Raw genomic sequence first — 25,672 nt, 5'->3', positions numbered from 1 at the left:
TGACAGAGAAATGAGAGTATATTAGTGGTAAATTTTGAAAAATTACCATATTGTCTTCAGCAATATTAAAGAATTGGACAAAAGATCAAAAGTGATACAAACACACTAATCAAGATTCATAATGGTCAATGTTAAAGTTGGTAAACAAAAAAATAAAATCACTATACTCCAGAATTAAACGAGAAAATTGTTATACAAATTATTTCGGAACATAAATGATACCCTTCTGTAAAAAATTTCAGATAGGTATATTAATTATATTTTGCAGCAGGCAGCAGGGAATGCCAAGTTATATACCTGAGCTCATGAAAGGCATGTTCCATTTCTGGTAAGAAAACATTGTTACCAAAAAGTTAAATCCCCAACGAGGTTCCTCACGCCTCGGTCCGACAAAGCATTTGGGAGGATGTAAATTATAGTAATTCAGACTTCTAAGGTTTATTGCACACAAGGAGTCCCCCTCACTTTGAGAGGTTGCTCCTGTATTGCCGCTGGTGAGAGATTCGATCCCGAGTTATTGAGCTGTCCATGCGGGCTGCTGATAAGAAAACATATTTTCACAGAACATTGCCAAGAAAGAATGGTGCTAAAACGATGCACACCCTAATAACTCATACTGTTACACTTTTAACACAACTAAAAACAAAATTGAATAAGAATTACAAGAGTGGTTGGATCCAATGTACAAAGTTACTGCAATCTACAACCAGGATTGCAACACATGAGATGAGCACCCGGCTGGCTGCTAAACCCACGCTGACAAAAGTGAGTGTAATTTCGGGAAGGCAGGCCTGCAAAGATCAGAGCGCAAGACTTGTATCAAGGCGGGATTGGGATTGCAGGCAGGAGTAAGTAAGATGTGTATATATGGCTGGCAATAGTTCTTGAAGTGGTTGGTTTCTACAGCTGCAACAAGCCCGGCCTTCAAGCTACACACTTGAGATGTTGTAACTAAGAAGCCTCATTCATCCTCATCAGAACTTGAACTACTATCTACTCGCCTTCCAATGATTGCTGGGTGAAGCCTTTGATGAGGAATGGGAATGGGAATGCGATTGGGATTAGGGGGCTGGAGAGGTTTTGAAGGTGTACTAACAGGTTGAGTGGACTGGACGGGTTCTTCTGAAGGTGTACTAACGGGTTGAGTGGACTGGGAGGGTTCTTCTGAAGAAGGTGTACTACCAGGTTGAGTGGACTTGGCGGGTTCTTCTGAGGAAGGTGTACTATCAGGTTGAGTGGACTGGGTGGGTTCTTCTGAAGAAGGTGTACTACCAGGTTGAGAGGACTTGGCGGGTTCTTCTGAAGAAGGTGTACTACCAAGTTGAGTGGACTTGGCGGGTTCTTCTGAAGAAGGTGTACTACCAGGTTGAGTGGACTGGACGGGTTCTTCTGAAGAAGGTGTACTACCAGGTTGAGTGGACTTGGCGGGTTCTTCTGAAGAAGGTGTACTACCAGGTTGAGTGGACTTGGCGGGTTCTTCTGAAGAAGGTGTACTACTAGGTTGAGTGGACTTGGCGGGTTCTTCTGAAGAAGGTGTACTACCAGGTTGAGTGGACTTGGCGGGTTCTTCTGAAGAAGGTGTACTACCAAATTGAGTGGACTTGGCGGGTTCTTCTGAAAGTGTATTACCAGGTTGAGTGGACTTGGCGGGTTCTTCTGAAGAAGGTGTACTACCAGGTTGAGTGGACTGGGCGAGTTCTTCTGAAGAAGGTGTACTAACAAGTTGAGTGGACTGGATAGGTTCTAAAGGTTTACTAACAGGTTGAGTGGATTGGGCGGGTTCAAAAGGTTTACTAACAGGTTGAGTGGATTGGGCGGGTTCTGAAAGTTTACTAACAGGTTGAGTGGGCTTGGGGGGTTCTGAAGGTTTACTAACAGGTTGAGTGGGCTTGGGGGGTTCTGAAGGTGCACCACTGGGATTCTCTTTCTTTGCTTCTTTCTTTTTCTTAAGGTGTTGAGCTCTTATCTCTGTGCACACCTTATCTAGCATTAACATAAAATCACGGACTATAACAAATAAGCGCAAACCTTCATCCTTCCCTGAATTTCCATGGAAGTAATCGCCTGTGCTCTTCACTAGAGCCATGATTTGCTTCTCTTGTTCAAGCAACCCCATGACTTGACCCTCAGCACTCTGCAAAAAACTCTCTAGTGTCTCGCGAAACCCAGTCTCTTCATCTACACTCTTCATTTCTGAGGTGAGAAAATTCTTGGCATTTAGTAATCCATGACCAAGCCTAGCAACTGTTCCAGTTAAGTTATCCGAATCTATAAGTGCAGCTCTCTTGACATGTTCAAGCTCAGTCCCCAAATCTGACACAACCTCCAGACCAAGACTTAGAATATAATCTTCTGATTCCGGGGGAGATTCCAGTGACAGATCATCAGACTTGATGCTTGATATGCTCCTCAGTTCCTTTGCTGCTCGGGTAGCTCGTAAACCTTCCAAGCGGATTATCTCTGAAACAACAAAGTGCAAAAGGGTAGTTTTCCCATCTTTTCCTTTCACATCAGATAGTTTTAGAAGCGTATCCAGTTTGAAAGCTTGTGCACCACCACGGTACGTTCCAGAGTTCATGCGATTGCCAGTTTTTAGAACGGCCTCTAGGAGTTTGAGAAATAGCCTGCTTTTCCGGAGTTTGCCGCAGGCAGCCTGGATAAAAGGACAAGCAAGAGTCAAACCTGAAATATTTCCAAGAAACAAGTACAAAATGAATTGAACTACTTTTGAGTTCAAAATCGATGCTACCAATATCAGATGCTATGTGAGCTAGACATGTATGAATCTTTCTGAGAAACTCTTCATTTGCACTAGCAAGGCAATGATTCTTTACTAACAAGAAAATGAATGGTTTCAAACATTTGAGAATGGTGATAGCTGTCAAGTGAATTGACAAGCATGGCACAGCTGGACAAGAAGATGATGAGTATTTATCGGGTTTTGGTCTTTAATATATTTGACAAAAAGATAAGGCAAGGCAGATTTCTGACAGAAGATGTTTGCAACATGACGACAAGATGGTGATATACAGATACAAAAACGGCGCTCCAGCCTCCAGGACTAGGAAAATCAGATAAATATGAGAGTTAGCACTGGGTCATCACACTAGTATTTCAGTTAAGTTGCCATGGCTATCTCTACAAAGTCAAAATTCCTAAAAAGAAAACAAGTCTGATTAGAGAGATTTTTCCGGAAAATAGGAACATCAATTTTACACGTCCACAAGAAAGAAAACAGTAAATGAATGAAGTCACAAAACTATACAGGATTGAGAACCCATTTCTTGCCTAAGACTTTCAAAAACCCATTCTTTAATTTTAAGTTTCTAGTTAGATGTAGTTTAAATAACACATTTCAAATTGCAGAGATTTTTTAGTGGAAGGCATTTGGGGAAGTAGGGGATATGATTAGGACTATTTTTTATTTTCTGATTTATTTCTACCTATAAGATTATAACATGATTAGGATACTTGAATGTTACCAAAAAAAATGGAGTGGAAATTCTAGCTGTCCAACAACCAAGTCCAAAGAGGAATTATGAAGGGGCATAAAGGAGTGGAGGAGAGCCCCAAGTGCTTGATGTATAACAATGTCCAATCAATCACTAAATCATTTCAGGTTAGAATGGTTTTTGTAAAAGAAGAAATCTTTAGAATGCATTTGGTTAGTTTTCCTATGACCATGGACCAAATTACATAGTTTCAAATTAGTTCACCCTATATGTGGTTAACTGTGCTAAAGGTCTCCAGTTATCAAAGCAATCACGAAAAATTAATACCTACCTCTAAGGTTAAAAATGACTCTTTAACCATTGCTGCTTCCTCCTGAAGCGTGCACATAAAAAGCAATGTTTCTAGCCTCTTATAGGCAAATGGAATTTCCACTAAGACTTTCAAAAATCGGTCTGCAACTCCAAGTTGTGAAAGTTCACCAGTAAAGAGCCTCAGTTTCAACTCCTCGTCAGATGTTGGTGCCATCCTCAGCAAAGTGTGAATTAGTTCTGCTGGAAGCTCATTTCCTGATTCACTATAAAAGGTTAGCAACAGCTTTAATACTGTGAAGTCAGCAACAAAGAAGAGCAGGAATATCCACTTTCAAGAAACATAACTATTTGACAATCTCACAAATGATCATTCTTGATGCCAGACTGTCACAATTAATAATATAGTAGTTGTAGTAGTTGGCCCTGGGAGCCTTCATAGGTCAAAGAAGCAATGCTTCTGTATTGTCACAACAAATGGAACTGTGGGGGAAAAAGCACGTGTGAACAAAAAAAAAAAAAAAAACTTCAACAAGCATCGCATAAATCTTGATTATTGAAAATTAATGTGTTTGAATTCCAAGTATAAATAAAGTTAACATAATGCAGTCTCGAATTTTTTTGCTAAATATACAGACTTAATACTAAACCTTTGAGAACCAAACACACATTTATTTCATTTTTATTTAAGGGATAGGAAACTATGACCTCAAAAACTTTCCAACGCTATCTCAATAAGAATTACCCCACCTTCAATCCCTCACTGCACAACTGTGCAGGTAATCTCCTGATTTTCTGACTAAACACATATTACCATTCCGGGAAAAAATTTCTCTTGCAGCACCTAAAAGATTAATTATTTGATATTCTATGGGAGTTTATCTTAACATCTAAAGGAAAAAATAATCACCTTCTTTCAGAGCATCACAAACTTCTGGGGTTGTCACATTTAAAGCTTTTAAGAGAATTGATAAGTTCTGTGCCTTCTTTTGATCAATAATTTGAACATACTGAGGTTTTTCTTCTACTTTCTCTTTCTTTGCTCCAGCCTTGTTTTTATCTGGAGCAGCACCAAATAAAGTCTCGATCATCTCTTCATTAAACCTATGACAAAAGGGATATTGTTCATTGAGTGCATTACTGTATAAAAGACTTAAGCAACTTCAAAAATAAAAAGTTGAAACTATAAAGAGACTCACTGGAATGACCCTCCTCTTATCTGATTCCAAACCATTGTACTATCAGGGTTGGCTAGAACCTTATCCCAGAAGAAAGGCTTCAGTTTAGCTTTATTACTGTCGTCTTCATAACCCCCTGGTCCAAAAGGTGCCTGAGGTGGCCTAAATCCTACGAGGCGGCCGCCACCAGGGCCAGGGGGACGTGGTGGAGGCACTCCGCGACCTGCTCCACCTGGAGGTGGTGGGGGAAGAGGACCAGCCTTGGCACCAGGTGGAGGAGGTGGTCCAGGTGCAGCGGGTCCACCAGAGGATGGTATTAGAGGAGGAGGTGCGGGAGGTGCAGAAGATGATGCATTAGGAGGAGGGGGTGGTGGTGTTGATGTTGTTGTTGGTGTTGGTGTTGGTGTTGGTGTTGGTGTTGGTGCTGGTGCTGGTGCTGGTTCTGGTTCTGGTTCTGGTTCTGGTTTTGGTTCTGGTGCTTGTGCTGGTGCTGGAGGAGCTGTCTTTCCAGGAGGGGGTGGCAGAACTGTCCTACCAGGGGGAGGCTTCAGGGGAGGCAGTCCAGCTCTGCCTGGGGGAGGCTTCAGGGGAGCAGAATCTTCTATCGGGGTGACAGGAATGGAGTCATTTCCCACTGGGATCTCCATTCTAGAGCTGCCGAGTGTCTGTGGCTCCACAAACAAATTACAATCCATTTTATCATTGGAGTTGTGAAATGAAATATTACCACTCTTGCTATTACTTAATGAAGTGCCCAAAGAAAATGACTTCTGTGAAGAGGCTGAAACATTGAAGGCAGAGAAAGATGAGTAAATTAGAAAGCAAGTCAGTTACAAAGCATGAAGTCAGGAAGTGACAAATGAAAAAATGAATTTACCAGCAGAACTTAAGCTCAGGAGAGGCTTCTCATCATTCTGTCCAATTCCAGATCCGCCCCCACAAATCATATAACAGCATACGGCCAGCAAGGCAACTGCAACCAATACCACTGCAGCAGCTGCAGCAACTGGAGCAGAACTTTCGCCAGATGATTCTGCTTTTAAACTAAAGGATAAATTTGTTTTAGAACTTTTAACAGTGGCAGTATCACTGAGTTTTCGTGGATTGAATGGCTGCACTGGAGGATCAGCATCCGGTGAAGATTTAGCAACTTTAGGCCTTGATGGTTTTGGACTATGTGATGCAACTATGGGGGATGGAGCAGGTATTTCTCCAAAGCTCTGAAATAATTCACGTTGTTTAGGAGCACAAGGCCTCACAAATAAGAAGTCCAAGCACTTGCTATACAAAGTTTTTGAAACACTTTCCTCTCCAGAGACAAGAAACATGAGATTTTTCTCCCTTGAACAATCCAGAAGGGTTTGTTTTACAAATGGGTGCAAGATATTTACGCTTTTTTGCGTTTCTTCTTTTGTTGATGGTCTACCATTAGAAATTATTTCCCTGTTCCCTTTATACTTATCCACTTGGACAGAAAATTCAAGATCTTCAACTGCTTCCTTAGCATGGATCAACTCTATCCTACAGTTTAACCATATTAACTCAGCCTGCAGCAAGAAACATTCATCAAATATGGATACATTCCATCAGTTCTTCATTACTTAATATTCACTTCAAAATGCATTTTAAGTTTAACCAAAAATCTAACCCTTAAGGCCTTAACTATCAAATTCTATTTGTTCTTAGTTGAATTGTCATAAAATCCTGAAATCCTTTTCTAATAATATGCTTGTCTAGTTCACAGAATTCAGCTATGTTATAAACAAGAAGAAAATTCCACTTTTAGTCATCGACTATTGTGGCACTACCACATTTAGTCCTATTCTTTTAATTTTGCCACATTACATTCCTGACTTTCATTTGCTTGCCACATTTAGTCCACCTTTTATTTTTTATTTTTGCTTGCCAGTCCACCTTTTTTAATTTTGTCATTTCATCTTTTAATAAAGAGGGTTAACATGTAATTTTATCATTCAAGCCTATAGCCCTAACATGTAATTTCTCTCATTCTCTTGTAAACTTCTTTACTTGAATGATGAAATTTCATGTTAGCCATATTTATTAAATGGTGTAATAACAAAATGTTAAAAGGACTAAATGTGGCAAGGAAATGAAAGTCAATGATGTAATGTGGCAAAATTAAAAGAGTAGGACTATATGTGTCAATGCCACAATAGTCGATGACTAAAAGTGAAATATTCTCTTATAAGCAATTAAGAAACAGTGCAATAAGTCAATAGGCATTATAATGGATAATATTGCTGAGTTTTAGATCTAGCAACATTTGCTACTTGGATTATGGATTATGACACACTAACACAGCTACGTTAAAAACATCACATTGACCTCTTTAAGTGGTTATTCAGTGTTCAGACTTGGTCAGCATTTGGCTTGGACAAGTTAAGAAACACCATGTTCCAAGGAACTACAACCAAATACCTCTTCCTAGCTCACTTTATCAAAACTTTTGAAAATCAGCTTTTCTCTGTCAGTTTAAAAATATACCAGTCATCGCATAGCATCCTGTACTGCATCATTGAGCAACTAGTCCTTTCAATAATATCACCCCTCCCCCCACCCAAAACCATTTTTTTTTAAAAAAAAAAAACATAAATAAACAAGCCATTAAATAAAATAGTTACGTTCTGCAGATATCAAATCAATGTTAGCAGAGCAGAGCATATAATGAATGTTCACATCCTATGCCACTAGTATGTTCCCATAGTATGTAATTGAATGTTCACAAAGTATGAAGTCACATTGTCTGCACAAGAATGTTCACACTATTACAAATTGTTACAAAAGTTAATGACAATGTTCTTGTCAAGTAACTAAGATGTTTGCACTTCACATCACTCTGCCCCCTTAAAATAATAACAACAACAACAGCAGTAATAATAATAATAACAATAATATGACAGAGAAATTAATATTTTATACAAGTTCACCAAGAAAAGGGTATGCACAATTTATCCAGCCAAAAAGAAATAAATAAACCAAGATATTCTCAGAGAATCAATTAAGTTGCATGAAGAGAGTGTTGGAAAAGAAACAGACAAATGGGAAGATACACTTGATCCCCATGATTAGCTTAAGATACTAACTGAAGGAACTCTACTGGGCCTTTATATCACAGAAAGCACATTCTTTTGATTCACAAAGAAAACAGGAAAACAAAAAAGCTGCTTGATTTGATCCCCAAGCAATCAAGCATTACATTCAGATACCTACTAAATGGAGAAAAAAAAACACATTTTGCTTTTGATATTTCTACAGGACCTTCTTAGTTAATCAGGACAGCAAATACTTGAAAAATTATTGTTATTTTTTAAAATGAAACAGCAAAGGAAAGCATTTGATATTCCCATAGGATACTTGTCATTGATCAGCACATCACATACTTGGGAAATTAATAGATAGCATCTCCCATCCAACTAATGGAGGCCTATTTTGAAACTTGGAAGTTGGCTTGTAGCACAAGAAACTCTCCCTTACACATATAAGTGCACTAGCAATTCTTTTGTAATATCTTGGTACTCTAGGATATCCTTCAAGTTTCAACATTAAAATGATGGTAATCCCTTCAATTATCTAAACTGTGCCATTTCAAATGGTTTTCTACCGCCATTCAGGTACCCACTTAAATCATTGTGTGTTCATGTGGCTTAATCTCCTTCCTAACCCTGGAGAACCCTAAATATGGCAAATTATGGTATTCCAATAGCCATATTATCAGCAGCAAACAAAAATTTAAGTAAAAAAGTGCAAGAAGCTCTATCAGCACTGAGATGTCAACAACATAGGCAACAAGAAAATAATGTGTCACTTAGTTGAGTAGTTGATGACACCCTCACTTATGGCTGGTATATTGCAGGTACATGGGGGGCCACAATTGATCCCCTAGTAATCAGAACTCAAGAAAATAGAGGCAACCACAATGTATGGTATGTTGCAAATACAAATCAAAATGGAGGTTCTGTGGGGGACCAAGGTTGATCCTCATTTATTTGGTAGCGAAAAGAAAATAGAGGCCATACAAATGTAGCAGGGACCATATCATCATGAAGTCTTGGGTTTGAATCCCATCAATCCCACCCCCTAATAGAAGTACCAAAAAAACAAACTGTCCTGTTTCAACAAGATAAATTGCTAGAACATGGTAATGCAGCTACCTAGGATTGATAATTTGATTATAAATGCAACTTAATGAGAGCAAGCAGTAATAGCAGAACCACTAATCATTCCCATCAACATCAAAATGCGGATCCGTGATAAACTGAACAAGCCAAAAATAGGCATAACTAGAACATGCATGCCCAACTACTACCTGGTCATGATTTATCCCTCCATATTTGATTAGACTGGCCAGTAAATCCTCTTCTGGGCTATTCCTGTTCTCTAAACTTGTTGCCCCAGTACTGACATGCAGAAACACGGAAACAATTAACAGAAGTACTCTTTTGATATGCATTTGGTCTTGAATCAGCAGACCGAAATCCACTCAACACTTGTTGTATCATCCGAAAATCAACTCCAAAACCTCCAATTTGCACGAGCTGACTATGAAGCATCCCCCTTGCTTGACAGAGCCCAAAACTCAAGTCTTTGCAGCAATAATCACCAAACCGAATTTTATATCTGATGCACACCACTTACAAATGGCCAAATTATATACTTCTGCAATTCTTAGTAATCGATACCTAGAATTCATTAAAAAACAAATAAAATCAAATTTTGGAGTATAACCCCACTCCAAATATCACCCTAAAATTTTAAATGAAACGCCCTTTTCACAGGAGGGGCCACATTAGGTGATCAAATTCATAAATGCAGCGCCCAACTTGAAATATGGCATGCGAGAACGAGATTATCTCCAATAAATTGGATCGTTCATAGCCTGTCGAACCACAAACCGATAATAATAATAATGTTTTCTAATCCAAATCCCTTCAAATAGGGTTTTTGTGAATGGCCAGATCGAGCAAGCGAACCCTCCACATGCATGAAATATGCAATCATACGGAACAGGGGAGGGGTTTGGCTGGGCGCCTGAGCTGACCAATTCTATGAAGGTGGAAGTGCGTTTTCTCTTCAGGTGAGGTCCCATATGAAATTTCTGTTCATAATTTGCAGATTTTTGTGCCGCAAATTTATAGGTTTTGGAATTTTGATGAATCGATGAGTGGATAAATTTGAAATTAGGGAATGTTTGTTCATTTCATATTTTCCCCCCTTCTTTCAGAATATTTCCGCTCAGTTTTCCACGGTTACATATCTTTGGGGTTTCAGGCTTACACTTCGATCCAATACATTAATTACTACGAGTATTACTTATACGAAATATAGACAACTTTTTCTTTGACAGTTATACTATAGATGGACTTTCTAAATTTTATTTTATAATGTAACGGATACTGATAAATTATTTAACTTTATGTGTTAAGTAAAACTGAAAAGTAAAAAATTGGAGTGAACATAGTATTTTTCTTTCTTGATCCACCATATCAAATGTTGTATTCATGTTTGTCACATCAAGAAATATAATTTATAGAATAGTAGAAGTCCTCGTAATAGAACTCATTATATACTTAGGGCATCCTCAATAGTGGTAGGATTTTATAGGTGTGATTAGAAAAGAGAAATGAGTGAGACTTTCCAACTTACTTCATCAGAACACTAAAGGCTCGTTTGATTCGTGGAAAATATTTTAAGGGAAGTGGAATTGAAATTCCATGGAAAAATAATTATTAAGAAGATTAATTTCATTGTTTGGTTGGTGTAAAAAGAATTACTGGGAATACTAATTTCTATTGTTTGGTTAAATTTGAAATTTTAAGGAATAATGAGTATAAAAATATATATGTCCCTACAAATTAACAAGAGTACCAAAACCAACTTCAGATCACTGAGAAATGGAGCACGTTATTTGATGTTACATCTTCATATGCCTAAAGTATTAATTATTCAAACATAAAAAATTAAACCCTATTAAATACATATAAAAACCCTATTACATCTAAAAGAATTGGGCACAAACAGAGATTTGCACTAAACTTCATAATCAGTAGAAATTACAAAGAAATTTCAGAAAAATGTAAAAGAAAAGTTGACATTTATATTTCAAGATTACAAAGGTAAGCACAGATCAATAACTTACAAAAACTAAAAAAAATTAACATAAAGTTTGTTTTGAAATGTCCTTTTCTTTTCTAAAATCTTATTCCTTTCCTATGCCCTGCCTATTAGTTTTATGACTTTATCCCTTGACTGCAACCGCAAGTGCATGGCGAAATCGGAGTGGAAAATAAGTCAATACTAGAGGTCCCAAAAGGCCTATTGCCCAAGGCTTGATGATCCTCCCATCTTTGGCATAGCAGCAGATTATGGGTATTGGCAACAAATGAATGATTGAGTAGCTTATCAGCAGTCCATCTAACGTTTGGGTTTCTTTCGAAACACTTCATCAAAAAATCCTTGGCATGATCAGATATGCCGGTTGGGATTTGGGGTTGCTTGAAGGCCATGTCTTGAACTAACTTATCGTTGTTGTTACCGTTACAAAACCTCCAAGGTGATTCCCCGGCCATCATCTCCGCCACCATGCACCCTATGGCCCATATATCCTTAGGCGCCTCATGCATGCCGCAAAACAGAGATTCCGGGGAGGTGTAGAGTAAAGTTCCCTGGTGACCTCCCTCTCCGGCGGCCTTAGATAGCCGAAAATCGCCTATCTTGAGCTGATTGAAGCCGCAGCCGCACCTGCATGGGAAGATAAGAATGTTGTTGGGCTTCAAATCGCAATGGACAAACCCGAGACGATGCACCTCTAAGATTCCCTTCAAAAGTTGATAAGCATATAGTGAAGCCTCGTCCTCTGGGATGAATCCTTCCCTGGAATTCATCAATCTCTTGAGTGTTCCACCGGGAGCATACTCCAGCAGAAGATTGTACATAGTGTTTCCATGCTCTATGCTCGTATCCTCTCCTAAACACTGAATTATATAGGGACATCTTTGCAACTTTCTCAAGATTTGTGCTTCTCCCAAAAGTAAACATGAAGACTCGACCTTCGAAGACTTTATGGCTAACTTCATTAGAACACTGAAAGTAGGTGGATTATAATATTGAGAGAGAAACACAATACCATGGGCTCCCCCACCTAGGAGTTCCAACTTTTCGCAAGGCATATTATGAGTACTAAGGTTCCTATATAGTAAGGTTGATGATGATGAATTGGAATTGATGATCCACCAAGTGTTGGGTACCAAAGTATTATATAGACTTGGGATAATCTCAATCCAACTAAGTTTAGTATTGAGATAATCTTTCAATCCAATTATGTATAGTATTAGGAAATTTTTTTAATAGAAAATTATATAATAATCCCAGTTCGATCCAGAATATAATTAAGAAATCAATTGGGACTCAAGTAATTGGGAAAGTTAAGAACATTCTAGACTAGAAAATTAAAAAATAATTTAATTATATAATAGAATGTACATAATTGTATAACAGAATATACATAAACTCCGTCGCATTAATTCCTCACACAACTTAACAAACGATGTCATTTTAGGCCGGACGAAGCACACAATGCATTGTGTGCCCTGATGCACGATATAACTACGACACCCGCAAGCGCAACTTAAATTCACATCCCAAAACTGCTTACGATACACTACGAAAATTCATTAATAAATAATGCTATGTACAAGGTTAGCCGCAGATAATCCAGAGATACAGAAACAGATCATGCCTAGCCAAAGAATCACACAAACACAACGACCTAGAACCTGTTTACTAACTGAAGAATTTCTCAAGTTTTCTGAAAAACTGAAAGACTGAAGAACAGAAAACATGTTTACTAGCACAGTTTTTGATCAACTCAAGGGGAATTCTGCCATTTGACTGCAAGCTATAAAATTAATACTGATCATCTCGAGCAGGAGACGTGAATAGGTAACTAGTGTTTGAAGCTATTGGAATCTTTCAAGTATAAATCACTTGGGCTTCAATCTCATTCACTACTTGTAATTCGCTTCCAGTTTGCTCAATATGTTCATTGTTTCCGGCCTCAAATCCGCTTTTGCATTTTTCTTCCCTCCAACTGGAGCACCATTTCTGTATGCTGCTCGGCTTGCATAAATGACAGCACGAACATGTGGATCTTCTTTTGAGATTTTACTCAACATATTTTTAGCGGATTTTTGTGACCCCAATGCCAAAAGAGCTTGGTACATCCTGCATGGACATTGAGTTGTAAATAACACTTTGAATTGTATCTGCAAATCCATTGTGTCTGTATGAAAGTTCGTATTATTATTATAACTATATAACATAATGCATGCATGTGGGATAGTTTCTCGAGTAATAATAAAATAGAGCAATTCATGATTTCATGTTCCATGAGAATATGCAGACAAATTATGAGCAAACCTTGTCATTTCTTCCCAGAAAATGAATTAATTTCCACCTTTTCAGATAAACTAATTATAGATTATGATTTATGATGATGTAGGGTTAATGACATTCATTAATTTGATCTTTAGCAAATTTGAATCCACCAAAGGATTATTAACCAAGAAAATGAAAATAAAGATGACATAACTGGGCAAATTACCTCAAATAACTTAGAGAGTTGTGAGGAAGACCGGCTTCTATATACTCCTCCCAGATTTTGAAACAAGTCGGTAAATCTTTGGCACTTATGCAAGCGCTTAGGAGGAAATCCAGACATTTTCGAGATGGGCGAAGACCAATATCTTTCTTAATAGATTGAAGCAGATTCCAGCCAAAATGCATGGTTCTTGGTTCTTTCTCTGCAATGCGGTAGAAAACCTAATTCATGATGACCAGGATATATATATATATATATTAGCACTTTGTATGCCATCAATCCATTGAAAACATATATTGACAATCAATTTATGTTTCTCAGAAATAAAGAGCAGAACCTCATCAAAGAGAACCTCCCTAGCCACCTCATCATCGTTGTACATATCCTTAAGTTTCTTGAGCAATTCTATGACAGATCTGGGAACATCAAAGACACATATATAAGCATGCTCACTCCCATATATAACTTCTTAAAGAGCTGAGATGTTTTACACTTGATGGATCAAAATAAATAGTTTTTAGAAAGAGTAAAAAATGGAACCTTAAGTCTTCATGTCGAACACAATATGATATAACTTTAAAACAGGCTCCAATCCAGTGATTCCGCTCATCTAATTCATCAAGTAGTTGAAGTAGTCTATTAAATTCCCCTTCAGACTGTAGATGATCCTGGAGAGTTGCTAAGAGTGGTTAGTCTTAAAGGCCCAAAGACATAAGAAATTAAGAACGACCTTTAGAATAAAAAAATGATGCAACATAACAGACTTACAATAAGACGAGAAACTGATCTGGGATCCAGATTGCATTTAGCTTGTTTAATTTCTTCGTACACTTCAAGGGCATCTGATACTTGACCGTGTGCCGCAAGAGCTGAAACAAGCATACTTTTGACTTCATTTAAGTTCTTTACTGGTATCCCTTTGCCCAAGATTACCTGCACTCAATAGATTAGTGTTATTGATTAGTTTATATCTGAGAAAAGATGCTGAAAGAGTGATACTGAGAAAATTCTTGTACTTTAGAAATACAAAATTGAAGCGTCATAAATACATGTTGATTACCTGCTTAGCCTTTTCAAACTGTCCACAGGATGCATATGCATTTATAAGGGCCATATAAACATGCTTTGTGACTTGAACCCCAGAAAGTGTCAACTCATCATAAAACTACAAAAAAGATCACCAAACTGAAAACTGTTACACGGCTTTCCACATCATGTTTTAACATAGTCACAAGAAGCAGTTACATGCACAGAAGTAGAAATTAAAAGAAAAAACTTACTACTACACTCAAACAGGTCCCTATAAAAAGTAATTGAAAGTTAGAAACAGATAATTTTGAGAAAATCAATTAATCAATGGGAAAAATCATAATAGACACTCTCAATGGCAGATAAATCTATTGACTTAGCAAATTCTTTAACAATTGGTTAAAGTAATTCAAAGAGGCTTGCATTACAAGAGTACAAGGCTTTAGTAGAAAACTCTAACTTCATTTGCAGAGTTGTTATGTCCTATCTTGTATTAAATGGCAATAATCAAACTTCCATGTCTGACTTTCATTCTACAGCAAAATATACTCACTCAAATCTCAATGCAAGGAAATAATAAACTACATATGAAATACTCCCGCACCAAGTGAGCACATACAGCTTACGATCAATGTCTTTTAAAATATAAAATATAAAAAATAAAAGTAAATAATTCCCTCAATATGGAAAAGGTGCATCAACAAGTAACAATGTAACATATCACTAAACCAAGTCTAAATTCAGGGATCAGAGAGATCATTTCTTGAATTGAGATGTTTTAAAAAATTATTTCAAGATCAAGTAATACATGAACTGTATGAGATGTAGTTGGCATCTCCCAATATTTAGAAGATACGGATACCAAATGTGCAAAATCTTTAAACCCAATTTGATTTAACCCCACCACTCCACCAGTAACTAACCCGAGATTTTTAACAGAGAATGGAACTTTGAGACCTTAATGATATCATCTTCACAATTGCAGTTTCTTAAAAGATAGCTAAAAGTTTGTGAGTCAGGTTTCACTTTTGCATCTTCCATTTGTTTGAGAACCATCAATCCACCGTGTATGTTTTTCTGCAGATAATTGAGAAGTTTTAGTCAAGCACTAATGCATAATAGCATAAATGATCAAAACTCAGCCATGATATAGCATTAGCTTATCTATATCTACTGGCATACTCGTATAGTTTCACTGAACTCAAAACTTTCGGTGAGCTAAAATAAAATACATCACACTAAGCAACCATATGGATATAGAACCACATGTGTATATATTTACACTAAATTGCATCTTTTCCTTTTGAGGGTTTTGGTCTATGTCCCCCCTCTTGTCTATCTTTGTGTTTCTTTAAAAAAAGAGTGCATTCTCTTCTTATAGCATATGAGTCAATACATTCATTTTAATTAATGCAGTGACACCCCAAGCCACCTTGTCTAGAATGGCAAATTTATTGGGTCTAGACATAACACCCAATACTATGTGCCCTTCCTAGCTAGTGATCGTTCACCATCTCACCCACTTATGATGTCACATATGATGCTATCAAAGAATTTCTATTTCAAAAATCAGAAGAATTCAATTTATATAAAGATGAAGGAATGAAGCCAACAAAGCCACCTCACGGAAATAGCCACCCATTATGGCATTGTACATGCTTGCCGTAGGCATCAAATTGAATTTCTGCAAATCACTGGTTAAGTTATATGCACCCGCAAACTGCATAGAAGAAACATGAAACATACTTGTTAATGCTTCCAAGTTAGGACTCAGAATAAAGCAACCACGAGCTATTGAAGTGTCAAGTCGAGACTCACGTCTTTCATTTTTACACTCAAGTTTATCATCATTCTGAAGCTCTCGCTGTTTGGCTTCAGATTATAGCAACTTATTATTGAATGCATCCGACGAACCTTTTGATACACAGAAAAATAGAAAGTTATCTAATGCAAAATTTAACGCATAAACAAATCTTACAAAGTATAAATAGCATATTATCATTTTGGTCCACTACATACAGTAATTAATGACACAAACTATAGATGAATTACAAACACAATGACATTTTATAGTCAAAGAAAATAAAAGTACAAGAAGACTGGTAAACATTTTCCTCTAGAAAGTATATTATCGATGAAAGTTAGTCATAGTAAAGAAATACAAATAAAATTTGAATAGACTGTTTAAGAAAGAAGAGAATAATAGCAGTTAGAGCTTCAAGTAACTTTAAAAGTCCACACTTCAAGGAGACTCAGTAGAAACTCCCTCACATTAGCAATCATCTGGTAGTTGATTTAATGATTTAGCAAATAATATGACAAGGAAAACGCGCTCCTGGTGAAAAAGACCGAAGGCATTACTATTCAATTTTTTTCTCACGGATAAATGCTTCTCAATATTTTCATATTCTGCCCTTATTGTCTTAATGAATATCACTGTGGTGTATGAATGCATCCACATGTACCTACATGGAAAATTGGGGAGCATGTTCCCATGACAGCACACCATTCATTTGGTGATCCACATAACACATCCCTATCAGAAGCACATACAAGAACACTTTGCAGTTTGCACAACAAAATCAATTGCAGTCATCTACCGAACTCTTCCAACAAAATTTGCTGTTCAAGATTATTAAGGATCATAATTAGAACATAATAATAGAAAAATGCAGCGTACCAAATTGTACTCGTAGCTTTCTTCACATGCACCTAATATCAAATTAAATGCCTCTATTGATAAAGCCAAACCCTGTTCATACATCTGGTCTACAATGTCAAGCGCAATGTGTACCTAAATTGCAAAACATAAAGAAACCTAATGTCAGAGTAGCTTGCAAATCCACCACTTAAGAGAACTGCAGGTATTTTGCATCAAGAAGTTATCCAGTTACTAACATCACCATGAAACTTCTAAAGAAGTATGAGATATTACCTTAAGCAATTCACAGGAGAACTTAATGAGTTTCTCCCATTGTGCAGATGAGGGTGTCACATCCATCTCAGCATGCAAATTTTTGAATTTAAGAACAATGTCTTCAACCTTTCAAATCCACAACAGAGTCAATCAGAGGACACAATCAGGAGTGAAGCATAAAGTCCTCCACTTGGAAACCTAAAACCTTGAACGAAAATATGTATCAAATAAACTAGAGAAAATATGATTAGATGCAAAGTTAAGGGCCTTAACATTCTAAAGTCCAACAGATAGTTATAAAATATGAAGAAAAGGAACAATACAAGTTTTTGAAACTTATGATTAGGGAAAGAATCCATATAGTCAACCCCAATTAGTTTGGATTAAGGTTCAGGCAGTTAAAGTTGAGTTGTGATAGTGAAAACCGCTATTCTAGAGAAAAGATTTGACACGATGGAGGGGGTGGGTAATAATCAACAAACACAATTTTTTAATCTACATTTATGTAATCAGATTAAATTTCTCATGGAGGCATAATCTCATGAAGCAGAAGGCTTTTCTAAGATATTACAAGAACCACTCATGAGAAGGTTCATCAGAGATAGATTTGGCATGCTCAGACACTTCAAGTTAATTGACTTAATTCTTTACATATATACAGATGTATTTGCAAAGTATAAGGGTCACAAAAATTGTAGGATCCAAGAAGTTAAGTTTAGTATTCAAGATAAGTTCCTCACTGCTAAATTTGGCACACTTGTGGTGTATTCAAAGATGAAACTCGAGATTTTTTCTGCTTCAACATCTGCATCAGGGAGATGTGTCAATGTGTCATAGATTTGAGATTCACAATATACAAAGTAAAACAACTATCTGTTCATTCTAAGACGTATACCAATTTAACCATAAACTGACACAAGTAATGCCCAGTAAGCTGTTTTCACCAGATACATAAACTGTTATGTCAATTCATATATGAGAAGCCTAACAAGAAATCTTTGCCTTAAGAAAAACCATGATCTAAGTCATCTAACAATAGCAAGAATAGGTAATATCCCCAAATAATAATAATGTTGATTTTTATCTTACCACTGGTTTTCAAATCCAGAAAGCACTTCTCTGCAATGTTCTCCAACATTAACTTCCCCAAGGATTTGAAGATGCATGTTAAACTTTTCATGGAAGTAACTTTTGTTATGTCAAGAGTATTCAAAAGCTGCAAAAACTGCTCTTTACAGTCACCACTGGACATTGCTAACAGATATTTTTCTGCAACAGTTATGATAAGTATTAGGTCTGATATGGCCTTAAATTTACATTTAAAAAAAATTAATGGGGCAATTTGCAGATAATCTGAGGGATGATTTAGATCGATTAATTAATAATGAGAAATCTTTAACAATGTCTTTTGTAAATTGTAAAAATAAAAATCAAGACTAGCCCACATGCAAAGCCCAATGAAAAAGAGAGAACCCACAAACCACTGACCACTGAGCCAGGTAACTATAAAATGGCATGTTTACAATTCACAGGAACCATAAAATACTTTTATGCATAACACATAAAAGATCAAAAAAGCATTAGAACCTTTAGAGTTACAAACCTAGAAAGGTGTCTTTGTCTTTGCCATCATAGAGTGCAAGATTATAACAGAGTTCTTCTACTTTATCAATATTTTTGGTCTTTATAAACAGCAACATCTCATAGTAAGCTAAATTTGGAAGCGAATCAGCATTTCCATCTCTTATGAGTTCACAGTAAAAGTGAAACTCTGGAACCATGCCACAATCAATTAAATACATAAGAACTTGACCATAAAAGTCTTCCTGTAATTGGAAACCTTGCTCCCTCATTGATTTCAGAAATTTATATGCAACAGAAAGTTGCTTTAATGACTCTTCTTCATTGTCCATCATCCTTGCCTTTTCTATACAACTCCTTATCAATGCATTATATTCTACCAGGCCAGTTTCCCGTCGAAGTTTACCGAATACCTGAACTGTAGCATCTATTCCCAGTTGGTTAAAGCATAATTCAACTAAGCGGTCTAGACGAGTCTTTTGGCAGATCTTTAAAACCCACTTTTGTTTCCTTTCTCGCGAAACTTCCTTCCGGCGCAAAGATACATCACTACTTGGAATGTTTGAGATACATGGTACACCCAAAACATTTTCTAAAGTCTTATCTCTGCTAATCACTTGTGATTTTGGTGGATTGACCACTTTTGAATCTACATCACCTGCAGTCAACAGAAATGCATATGCAAGACATCATGTAAATAGAAAGAATGATGCGCAACACCCGAAATGAAATTCCTAGAAAAAGAAAAGGGTGGGTGAAGCATCTCTCCAATAAGGTACATCAAATAGATTTATAATCGATATAATGCAATTTATAATTGATGTATAGGCACACAAAGACAAGCCATTGCAACAACACATTCCAGACAACTATCTGAATAAAATGCATCAATGTAATTTATCCAAAAAACAAAAACAAAAAAAATCTTTAAAAACTGCATCTATGAAGGCATCCCAATTTTGCATTTCTAGAAGGGAAGAATTTGTAGTAAGGCTAGTCAAGTATGCACATACAAACAGGAACAGAAGAACCAAATATGGTGGATTTGCACTCTCCAATGGCCACCAGACCCACCAAGACAGAATGCTCAAAGGAAAAATCTGTGCCTCAGCTACTATGGAGTTTTGCTTAGACTATAGAGTAACCAGTAAGCATGTGTTGTATTACCCTCTCCCACTGCATTCATTTCTCTTCCTATTATGGGGTTGCTTACCATTTTGTTACTCACTAATGATTGTTATAATGGAGTTCTGAAGCAATAAAGAGTAGTCCGCATGCTATCCTTCTGCCTACTTTGAGGACACTCCATCATATCTCTTCATTCGAGTTTGCTTATCTATTTCTGTTTCTGTGATGTTTTAATATTCTTATCATAAGACTACACCTATGCAAAACTTGGATACCACATTCATTGTAAAAAACAGCACCTAAAACCTCCCCTCATCATAAGTTTTTAACATTCACAGCATACAGAGCCAAAAATAAGGTAGAGTCAGGTTCTTGAACAACTAGGTACAGTAAATATTTCTCTAGATTGTAAAATAGGACCAGAATTTGTTTAATTTACTTTTATTTCAATTAAAAATATTTATATTTATTTCCTAGCAGAATGCATTAATAGGTATGGGCTTTATATACAAATTTAAATTTCCATCAAATTGTTGTTATGCCTCCTTTAGCCCTTAAAGGACTCCACTTAAATTCCTCTATAGCTTTATAAATAAATTCTTTCCCTTTGAGTAGGTGGTTTTAGGTTAGGGCACTCACCATTAGTTTTCATTGGTTTGTGAATGTTGTGTTTCACAAACTTCAAAATTTTCAGGTTGAAGAATAGCCAACCCCAATTGATGGGAAGAACCTCCAGGTTTTTCTCGTTTGGTTCGCTGGAAAATATTTGAAGGGAAATGGAATTGAAATTCCATGGAAAATAGATTCCAAGAAAATAGATTCCATTGTTTGGTTGGTGGAAAAGAAATTACTGGGAATATGAATTCCATTGTTTGGTTGAGTTTGGAATGGTAAGGAATAATGTGTATAATGACAAATATAACCCTACACAACAATAATATAATAATAATAAGAGTAATTAATAAAGAATGGTAAGGGTAAAATTGTCATATTAGTTTTCCATGGAAAACCTTCTCCATGGAAAACAAAATACCTAACAAGAGCTAGGAATTTGTTTTCCTCACTCTCAAGGAAAACTTTTTTCAATGGAAAATGTTTTTCATCCAACCAAACAACATAAAACATCATTTTCCTTCACTTTTAGGAAAACATTTTCCATGGAAAATGTTTTCCATCCAACCAAACACCCCCTTAAACTCAGAAATTTAACATCAACTGACAGTTAGAACTCACAAACAAACTTTGATCATCACATTGGGGACCTCAGTCAATCAACAATGGAGAATTGTATGAATGCATCTCATAAACAAAAATCACAGAATACATACCACACAATATGGAAGATATTTCCTGCGACAGCAGCCCTTCCTGATCTTCTGTTATGAACAAAGGGAACAAATAAGCTATCTCAGAACATTGTACTTCCACTCTCCTTACATTAAAAACTAGCCAAACGAAAGACTGAAACCAAAAAAAAAAAAACATATATACAACTATATCCATACATCTGCCAAAAACAAAAAATCACGCCATACATCAACTTCGTTATCATTTCCAGTAACCATAACGAACTGAAACAGGTGTGTACCGTTATAGTGGTCATCCGAGCAGCCATCGAATGCGCCAATCAGTGGCTTGGACGGGGAGTTGAAGGAGGGAGACTGAGTGTTTGAAGAGTGAACGAAGCGGTTCTGAGTGGATTCTGAAGCGGTGGAGGCAGAAGACCTGACGGATGAGACGTATCTTTTTGCGGCGATATCTCCGGAAGCGGTAGGGGCGGTGGTTTTGGCGAGTGCGGCGCCGGAGCGGAGCAGTGAGGCGAGGTTTTTTGCCTTGGAGACGGGCATGAGCAAGAGCGAGATGAATAGTACGAGCTGAGATTGATTCCAAGCAGATTGTGATTTGGAAGAGAATTGCGGCGAGAGAGATCGGAACAAGCGGCCAAGGCGATGCTCTCTTCTTCACATTTTGCCACTACTTTGAGTACTATTACAAATGCAAAACAATAACAGTCAGGTAGCTGGAATAGCTCAGTTGGTTAGAGCGTGTGGCTGTTAACCACAAGGTCGGAGGTTCAAGCCCTCCTTCTAGCGAATTTATTTTGGCAAAAACTGTACAGAATACGAATATAATTATTTCTGGTTTTTTTATTAAAGGTATTTATTGTTCATCTTTCTAATTGTAGTCTTTAATTTTATTAAAGGTATTTATTGTTCATCTTGTCTTTAATTTTATTATTAAAGGTACTAGTATTTGCGTCCGTGCGATGCACGGAATAAATTTGTTGTAATATATTAAGAATATTTCGATCGATATATAATTATTTAAATTAGAACATCAAATATTATATAGTTCAATTGAATATACGGGTTGGATCATTTATGTGTTTTTATATTATCATTGTATGAATTTAAGCAAATAATTGCTCAAATTAATAGCTAATGTGTAGATGTATGCATGTAGTGTTATAACTTTGGAGATTTTTTTTTTTATCATTGTTTAGTATTTTTTTATAAATTATACAAATGTGTTCGTTCTCTAGCAACTCAGTTATATGAATGAATTGTTATCTTAAATCATTTGTATGGAGGATATTTTTTTTTGTCTATACATATAACAATTTTGTCATTTAAAAAATATAATATCAACGATTTTATTTACACATTGTTGAAACCTCTTTGTAGACGACATTGGTAGTAGCAACACAATGTTGTCCATCATCGTCTAGAGCTAGCACCTTCAATTGATCAGGATGGGTGACTCGGTGAAAATATATAATGGTATAATATTAGTCAATTAGCGATCCTTTTATATTTTAAATAAATTAGTAATATCATATTCATTTCCAGTCAATTATTCTTTTGTATTTTTAGTCAATTAGAATATTACATGGAGTGATATTTTTACCTAATTTGTGTTCCATTTTTAATTGAGGATGTATAATATTATTATTGAAATATTTTTGTTCCATTTGTAATTTACCTTTACTATTGTTAAAAATATGCACTTACTATTTATGATGTAGAATATTATTATTGAAATATTGGCGTTCAATTTTAGTTTTCCTTCCATTTTAATTAAAATGCAATGATCTAACCATTTATTTTTTTCATATTAGTCAATTATGAATAATTTTTTATTTGCAGTCAATTATTAATATTCATTTCCTTTTAAATTTTCAATCCATTAGTAATATAATATTTATTTTCATCCAATTACTTCTCTTTTATTTTTAGTCAATTAATCAATTAGCGAACTAAAATATCAAATGCAATGATATTTTTACCAAATTTTCGTTTCATTTTTAATTGATGATTTAGAATATTATTATTGAAATATTTCCATTTCATTTTTAATTTTCGCTACATTTTTAATTTACCTTTAAAATATGTCTTTAGTATTGATGATGTAGAATATTATTATTGAAGTATTTCCTTTTCATTTTTAATTTACCTTTACTTGATAGTGTAGAATATTATTATTGAAATATTTCCATTCTATTGTTTAAAATTGTGTAAAATTTATGACATACTTGTGATTTGATGTATTATACTGTGTAATATTATTGTGAAAAATTAAAATGCAATGATCTGACCATTTTTTTTTTTCTGTTTTAGTCAATTATGAATATTTTCTTATTTTCAAACAATTGTTAATATTTATTTCATTTTTCAATTAACCTAATGTTTGTTGCCAAGCACCTTCTGCTCAGATGGCATGTAGTGACCTCTTTTATGTGGGAAGTCATGAGATCGAGCCTTAGTGAAGGTGTTGGTTGAGAAAATATGTTTGAATAGATACTTATTTATTTACCTAATTTCCATTCCATTTTTAATTGATAATATAGAATATTATTGTGAAATATTTTTGTTCTTTTTTTTTCATCCTTTTTTTTTAATTTACCTTTACTATTTACTATTGTTTGGGCGATAAATCAAGTAAATAGAATTTTGTTTTTAATTATATTATAGATTTTTTTTACTTTTTCTATTGTTTGGGTGTGAAAGTAAGGAAGAAGGATTTTCTTTTTAATAATGGTATAGATTGAGAATTTTTTTATATTTTCCTATTTAACTGAGTATTATTAGTATTAATTAGTGACTTTCGTTTCTTTTTCTATTTTTAGTGAATTAAGGATCCTTTTATATTTTTCTATTTTAATGCTAACTTTTAATTTTACTGATTATTATTAGTATTAATTATTCAGTGAATTCCATTTCATTTTCTATTTTTCGTAAATTATGAATCTTTTTTTTTTCAATTTTTTTGTAGGATTGTTTTTACTGTTATTTTTATTATGACCCCTTTTTAAAAAAAAAAATCTTTCATTTTCATTGAATTAAGAATCTTTTTTTATTTTTAATTTTACTGATTATTATTAGTATTAATCAGTAAATTTCGTTTATTTTTCCATTTTTAGTGAAGTAATGATTTTTTTTTCTTCATATTTTACTGCTAATTTTTTGACTGATTATTATTACTATTAATTAATCAGTGAATTCCATTTCCTTTTCTATTTTTCGTGAATTAAGAAACTTTTTTAATTATTCTAATTTTTGGTAGAATTTTTTTTTTTATACTGTTATCCTTATTATGACCTTTTTTTTTCACACCCTTACGTTTCTTTTTTCATTTTTATTGAATTAAGACTCATTTTTTATTTTCCTATTTTACCAATTATTATTAGTCATAATCAGTAAATTCCGTTTATATTTTCATTTTTAGTGAAATAAGGATCTTTTTTACTGATTATTGTTAGTTTTAATTAATTAGTGAATCCCGTTTTCTTTTCTATTTTTTGTGAATTAAGGATCTTTTTTTCTATTTTACTACTAACTTTTTTACTAATTATTATTAGTATTATTAATTGGTAATTTTTTTTTTATTGTTTGGGCGGGTAAGTAAGAAATGGGGGTTTTGTTTTTAAGAATAATATAGAATTTTAGTGAGTTAAGGATCCTTTTTATAGAATTCTCTTTCAATATTTAAATACATTAGCATAGTAATTACACGAAAGAAGGAAAGAAAAATTATTAGAATAATAGTATTTTCACCCGTTCGATGCACAGAATGGATTTGTTGTAATATATTAAGAATATTTGGATCAATATATAATTATTTAAATTATAACATCAAATATTATATAGTGCAATTGAACATATGGTTTAGATTATTTATGTGTTTTGATGTTATCATTGCTTAAATTTGAGCAAATGATTGCTCAAATTAATAGCTAATGTGTAGATGTACGCATGCGATGCTGTAATTTTGGAGATTTTATTTATCATTGTTTAGTATTTTTTTTTTTTATAAATTAGTCAAATGTGCTCATTCTCAAGCAACTCAGTTATAGGAATGAATTACTATCTTAATTCATTTGTATGGAAGATATATATTTTTTTTTTGTCTAGATATATAGCAAATTTGTCATTTAAAAAAAAATGTCAACGATTGTATGTAC

General features: G+C 35.1%; 3 protein-coding genes and 1 non-coding gene across 5 annotated transcripts; 1 reads left to right on the top strand and 3 right to left on the bottom strand.

The window, feature by feature from the left end:
• Positions 1 to 539: 539 nt before the first annotated feature.
• On the bottom strand, positions 540 to 10,151 carry LOC109190247 (formin-like protein 5). Its single transcript, XM_019340713.1, has 6 exons — positions 9,267 to 10,151; positions 5,817 to 6,486; positions 4,961 to 5,720; positions 4,672 to 4,865; positions 3,784 to 4,019; positions 540 to 2,653 (listed from the first exon to the last, which is right to left on the bottom strand). The coding sequence occupies exons 1-6, from the start codon at positions 9,408 to 9,410 to the stop codon at positions 962 to 964; spliced, it is 3,696 nt and encodes a 1,231-aa protein (XP_019196258.1). The 5' UTR covers positions 9,411 to 10,151; the 3' UTR covers positions 540 to 961.
• Positions 10,152 to 11,187: 1,036 nt separating this feature from the next.
• LOC109190330 (mitogen-activated protein kinase kinase kinase ANP1-like) lies at positions 11,188 to 12,033 on the bottom strand. Its single transcript, XM_019340798.1, has one exon. The coding sequence runs from the start codon at positions 12,031 to 12,033 to the stop codon at positions 11,188 to 11,190; it is 846 nt and encodes a 281-aa protein (XP_019196343.1).
• Positions 12,034 to 12,606: 573 nt separating this feature from the next.
• Positions 12,607 to 22,202, bottom strand: LOC109190785 (pentatricopeptide repeat-containing protein At4g04790, mitochondrial-like). Of its 2 annotated transcripts, XM_019341383.1 has the most exons (17): positions 21,910 to 22,202; positions 21,800 to 21,879; positions 21,540 to 21,587; positions 19,106 to 19,741; positions 18,592 to 18,771; positions 18,243 to 18,307; positions 17,521 to 17,628; positions 17,266 to 17,379; positions 16,404 to 16,499; positions 16,207 to 16,305; positions 15,543 to 15,662; positions 14,617 to 14,721; positions 14,325 to 14,489; positions 14,097 to 14,224; positions 13,894 to 13,972; positions 13,560 to 13,777; positions 12,607 to 13,180 (listed from the first exon to the last, which is right to left on the bottom strand). In XM_019341383.1, the coding sequence occupies exons 1-17, from the start codon at positions 22,056 to 22,058 to the stop codon at positions 12,964 to 12,966; spliced, it is 2,607 nt and encodes an 868-aa protein (XP_019196928.1). In that variant the 5' UTR covers positions 22,059 to 22,202; the 3' UTR covers positions 12,607 to 12,963. The 2 variants fall into 2 exon arrangements, with proteins under 2 accessions (XP_019196928.1, XP_019196927.1); XM_019341382.1 differs by having other exon boundaries at positions 21,800 to 22,202.
• A 28-nt stretch (positions 22,203 to 22,230) lies between these two features.
• On the top strand, positions 22,231 to 22,304 carry TRNAN-GUU. The gene has a single exon. It is a non-coding gene; the product is annotated as a tRNA-Asn (tRNA).
• Positions 22,305 to 25,672: the final 3,368 nt, after the last annotated feature.

The sequence above is a fragment of the Ipomoea nil genome, unplaced genomic scaffold, assembly GCF_001879475.1.
Source record: "Ipomoea nil cultivar Tokyo-kokei standard unplaced genomic scaffold, Asagao_1.1 scaffold1576, whole genome shotgun sequence".
In the NCBI taxonomy this organism is placed as follows: Eukaryota; Viridiplantae; Streptophyta; class Magnoliopsida; order Solanales; family Convolvulaceae; genus Ipomoea; species Ipomoea nil.
This window is presented reverse-complemented; position numbering and strand designations above follow the sequence as displayed.

Coding starts and splice junctions, on each gene's coding strand:
- LOC109190247 (XM_019340713.1), bottom strand. CDS start 9,410: ATGCATATCAAAAGAGTACTTCTGTTAATTGTTTCCGTGTTTCTGCAT. Junction 4,866..4,960: donor ATAAGAGGAGGGTCATTCCA/GTGAGTCTCTTT, acceptor CTTTTGTCATAG/GTTTAATGAAGAGATGATCG. Junction 2,654..3,783: donor AGTCATTTTTAACCTTAGAG/GTAGGTATTAAT, acceptor CCTTTTATCCAG/GCTGCCTGCGGCAAACTCCG.
- LOC109190330 (XM_019340798.1), bottom strand. CDS start 12,033: ATGAAGTTAGCCATAAAGTCTTCGAAGGTCGAGTCTTCATGTTTACTT.
- LOC109190785 (XM_019341382.1), bottom strand. CDS start 22,058: ATGCCCGTCTCCAAGGCAAAAAACCTCGCCTCACTGCTCCGCTCCGGC. Junction 18,772..19,105: donor AGACAAAGACACCTTTCTAG/GTTTGTAACTCT, acceptor TAACTGTTGCAG/AAAAATATCTGTTAGCAATG. Junction 13,181..13,559: donor AACTCTCTAAGTTATTTGAG/GTAATTTGCCCA, acceptor ATGTCCATGCAG/GATGTACCAAGCTCTTTTGG.